Raw genomic sequence first — 4917 nt, forward strand, 5'->3', positions numbered from 1 at the left:
CGAGACGGGCCCCCATCCCTCCATCCCATCAACCACAAATCGACATTGCGTCCGTCCGACCCGTGGACCGCGCCGAGGGGACGGGAGGGTCCCTGCCCGCCAGACCCCGGCGTCTCATCCCCAGCTGCCGCAAGAGGGGCTGGGCAACCACTTCACTCAGCAAAGCTCACTTTCCGCCGCCTCCACTGCTGGTGGAGCGGCTGGCCTGGCGTTCCATTCCCACCCAGCACGGCCAAATGGCCCCAACGGAGCGCGCTGCTGCTGGTGACGCCGCTGCACACGCCATGGAACCTTTCTTTGGCTGAGGCATCCCACCAGCGGCGAGCCCAAGGAAACAACAAAGGACGAGATGCTGTGCTGGCTTGATCGCCTAAATACAGAGTACTGCCAGTGTGGTTGCGGTAACTGGACAGTTACTCCACACATTTGGCGAAGCTAGATCCCCCCGGAATATATACCGCGACAGTTCCTTCTGTCTCTCTCTCTGTGTCTCTCCCTCTGTCTGCCCAGCCGTCGCCCCCAACTTGGCATGGCGGCCGGCCAGCCGACTTCTTCCAAAACGGTGCTACACTACGAGCAGGATGGCGTCTAGGCGGGCAGATGAGAAGGGGGGACGACAAAGAAACAAGTCTCTGTCCCGAGGTTCTGGTAAGGCTCCTCCCCAAGCGCGGTAGCAATAAAATGATGGCGCCTCAGGTACCCCGTTGCTCGTATTTAGCTGCTGGCCGGAGAGAGGTGTGTGCCTTGCCTTGCGTCTTGGTCTGTACTACCTAGGTAGTAGTACTAACCCCCAGCTCCGCGAGAGCCCGGGTTCCGTGCTCCTAATAACCGGATGACGGACGGTTTGGAACGATCATCCAGCAGCTCCTCCTCCAACTGTGCTGTGCTGTGCTGTGTACCCTCCCGTTGGGCCTCCGGACTTGCTTCCAAATGTTGCTTCGTCACCTGCCCCCCGGGTCGGGTCGGGTTCCGTAGCCCTGGCCGCAAACCCGTCCGCCCACCCCGCCCAATGGGGCCGCCGCCGGATCGAGACAATCATGTATCCAAGAATAACGGCCACGCAGATGCATCGCGAGCGAGCGAGTCGAGCGCCCGCGACGGGCGATTCACCCGCGCCCCCCGCGACAGCGGCCGAGTGGCCATGCTAAGGCATGTATGTCTTGGGCCCAGCCTGGCGTCTTCGTCCGAGGTGGGCGGGTAATAAATAGCCTCGCCGGCCGTCGTCCAATCCGCGGGCGAGGCACAGGAGCTAAGGTAGGTACGCACCCGCGGGGAGCTCGCTCCGCAGGTGGGGAGGTACCTGGCACCCAGACTGTCAATTTCCATGCCTCCAGCACCAGCACCGCACCTTATTACCGCAGGTACGGCCCTGCCTTGGTACTTGGTAGGCACGATGAAGGTACAGTGCGTGAGCAGCGGGAGCTGAGGCGGGCAAGGTACCGCTACAAGTCCCTTGCCAAAGCTACCACCCAAGGTACCTTCGGGACCTAATGAGCGTACACCTTAGCTTGCCTGCCTTCGTGCCCAGTCGCCCGTCCGCCCCTGGAAGGAGCTCGACGCTGTCCCGCCCACATTCCCCAGGCAGACCTACCTGAGGTGAGAGAGGTACGAGTACCCTACGAGGTACCTTGCCTACCACCACGACATGGAAGGCCTCGTCCATCCTCTGCAGCCGCCGCGCCTCCCCCCCCCCCCCCAAACCGGCCAACAATCAACCGCCTGCACCCGACACCCGCGCCAAACTGGGCCAAACCACCCTCACACACCACCGCACCACCGCAACCACTCATTTCTCCTCCTCCCCTTCTCCCGCCCTCTCTCCGTCTCTCCCCCCCCCAACCCGCCCGTCAATTCCATCGCCCGAACGACGAGCATCGCTCACCCTCGCGGCTCTGCTTCCTCCTCCCTCCGCCGCCGACCACTTCGACTTGCCCTCGGAGCCTCCCTGTCTCGTCTCGAGTCGCCCCGTGTCGTCGCGCCCGTTTAGCAGCCGTCCGCCCCCTGGTGCAACACAACGGCCACGATGAATTCCCAGGGCGCCAACGATGTCTCCCCCGAGGCCATGCAGGCGCGGATCCAGCAGGCGCGTCGCGAGGCCGAGACGCTCAAGGATCGCATCAAGCGCAAGAAGGATGAGCTGTCCGACACCACCCGTACGTGCCCAATTGATTTCGTGACTGTTTACCCGCTGCTCCTCCGCCGTTACCTTTGCCCGTGCTGACGCGGGCGTTTGCCTCACCCGATTGCAGTCCGCGCTGTCGCTCAACAGGCGCATGAGCCGATTCCTAAGAACCAGCTCATGAAGGCCAAGCGAACACTCAAGGGCCACCTCGCCAAAATATATGCCATGCACTGGTCCACCGATCGAAGACACCTCGTCTCCGCCTCCCAGGACGGCAAGCTCATCATTTGGGATGCCTACACCACCAACAAGGTCCATGCGATTCCCCTGCGATCCTCGTGGGTCATGACCTGCGCCTACGCGCCGAGCGGTAATTTTGTCGCCTGTGGCGGTTTGGACAACATCTGCTCTATTTACAACCTGAACCAGCAGCGCGACGGTCCCACGCGGGTAGCTCGAGAGCTTTCCGGCCACGCCGGCTATCTCTCGTGCTGTCGTTTCATCAACGACCGGGCGATCCTGACGTCCTCGGGCGACATGACGTGCATGAAGTGGGACATTGAGACCGGCCAAAAGGTGACCGAGTTCGCCGACCATTTGGGTGATGTGATGAGCATCAGCCTGAACCCAACGAATCAAAACACATTTATCTCGGGAGCTTGCGACGCCTTCGCCAAGCTCTGGGACATCCGTGCTGGAAAGGCTGTTCAGACCTTTGCCGGACATGAGTCTGACATCAACGCCATCCAGTTCTTCCCGGATGGCCATTCGTTCGTCACGGGATCCGACGACGCCACCTGCCGGCTATTCGACATCCGGGCTGACCGCGAGCTGAATGTCTACGGCGTAAGTTCAGTCCCCTCCCCAGACCCTGTGAACGATGCCACTGACAAAAAGTGTCTGCTCTAGTCCGAGTCCATTCTCTGCGGCATCACGTCTGTCGCCACCTCCGTGTCTGGCCGACTTCTCTTCGCTGGTTACGATGACTTCGAGTGCAAGGTATGGAGCAGCCTTTTTGAGACCGCGGGTCTCACCACGCTCGCCAAGCATTACTAACAGCGAACTAGGTGTGGGACGTTACGAGGGGAGAAAAGGTCGGATCGCTCGTCGGCCACGAGAATCGTGTCAGCTGCTTGGGCGTTAGCAACGACGGCATCAGCTTGTGCACAGGCTCGTGGGATTCTCTGGTATGTTCCCCCCCTGAATCTGAACCCCCTTTCTTCCGATGGCGTAGTTCCACGGCTGGTCGTCAACCAGCTCGTTTCGAATTCCGTGCCCGTTGCTAACCCGTACTTGTACAGCTTAAAATCTGGGCGTACTGAGCGAACCTCGTCAGCGATATCCAATGGAGGCATGTCTGGATATATCGACTCCAGCGGCACCGCGGACCCCATGACAGACCCGAATCTGCAAACGAATCGACGACTAATTCAGTCGTCAACTCCGATGGCGCCACGCACAACAAGCAAGTGCCGGCGTACGCAGGACGAAGTGACGACACGTACCTCCTCACATATATTACCCCCGTGGTGCTTTTTTTTTTCTTGTTAAAAACTCCGACGACGAAGCTTCGAGCGACACAAAGTCCAGACGCGAGACCAGTTGCGAGCAGCGGTGGGCCTGAGGGGGGAACTGACTGACACGATACCTTTTTCCTTGCTTTTGTCTTTTTTTTGTTTTCTTTTTTTTCTCCGCCTTTCCACGAGCCGAAGGACTCTGCACCATAGTTCCCCCTTCACCAAGACACCGCTGGTCGTTGGCAAAGGGCGGTTGTATTACTTGACGGTTCTCTCATGTCCAAGGATGGCCTGTTTGTGTGCATCAGTGGCCCTTCAGCGAGTAAGGGTCGGCGTATCACGCAAGGCACGGCCACACGGAACAAGGGGACTTTATATACGCCATGCAGGATCACGAGCAGGAATATTGAAACTGGCATGGACACGTGGATGTTGTGGCGGGGGGTAGCGGAATGAGTCAAGCGTGGTCTGAGAAGAAGAGGAGTATTGGAGTCTATACCATGAACAGCCGGACCTTGACATAATACACTACGATGACCCGAACATGGCGGGGGTCGAATTCAACCATGGGCGTAGGACAGCTGCGTCAAAGGAGCGACTGGTGCCTCGCAGGATCGCTCTGCGTGTTCCAAACGTGATGTTGGCTTTCATGTATGTCGCGGATAGCGAGGGCGACCCTCGGCTGGGCGGTGTCGGAGCATGGCCGTGCTTCACGCCGAGTCAAGTCCCGGCCACGCGGCCCGAAGGAGTGCATGGCTCAAGCACGTGAAGCCCGAGTCAAGCCATTGTTCCGGTTTGGGGGGGGATGAAACGGGGAAATTTATCTGCCAAAGGCTCCATGACGTCGTCGCAAATGGACACACTTGAAACCACTCGCACGCGGCGACGTGGAACGGTATGGGCTATGCATACGATGGCAGGACGAGCCCTCGCGATGTGTTTATGTATGCCTCGTGCATTTTCGGTTCTTGACCTGAGAGACGGGGGATGCAGCAGTACTGTACTGTTGCCTCAACGACGGGCAACGATAGTGGTGGCGATGGAGGTGTCGAGGGCGAGGTGTGTTACTCACGCGTGAGGCGCACGGTCCCGCTTCTCAAGAACAGACGTGAAGTGTATGCGCTGGGGGCCCAGCTCATCAGGGACTTTCCCTGGGGCAACGGGCGTGTGACGTCCAAGAAAAGAAGAAGCAAACAGCACAGCACTGACCTGGTCGATGTACGATGGAGAGAGAGGGGGGAGAGGGAGAGGAAAAGGGAAGAGGATGCGCCAGATATA

At 59.4% G+C, this 4917-nt stretch overlaps 1 protein-coding gene across 1 annotated transcript; it reads left to right on the forward strand.

The window, feature by feature from the left end:
- Positions 1–1763: 1763 nt before the first annotated feature.
- Positions 1764–4222, forward strand: STE4 (G protein subunit beta). Its single transcript, XM_047984728.1, has 5 exons — positions 1764–2153; positions 2250–2968; positions 3032–3121; positions 3190–3309; positions 3424–4222. Exons 1-5 carry the CDS (start codon positions 2024–2026, stop codon positions 3442–3444), a joined length of 1080 nt encoding a protein of 359 aa, XP_047840703.1. The 5' UTR covers positions 1764–2023; the 3' UTR covers positions 3445–4222.
- The last annotated feature ends 695 nt before the right edge of the window (positions 4223–4917 follow it).

This window comes from Purpureocillium takamizusanense, chromosome 3 (genome assembly GCF_022605165.1).
Source record: "Purpureocillium takamizusanense chromosome 3, complete sequence".
Taxonomy (NCBI): Eukaryota; Fungi; Ascomycota; class Sordariomycetes; order Hypocreales; family Ophiocordycipitaceae; genus Purpureocillium; species Purpureocillium takamizusanense.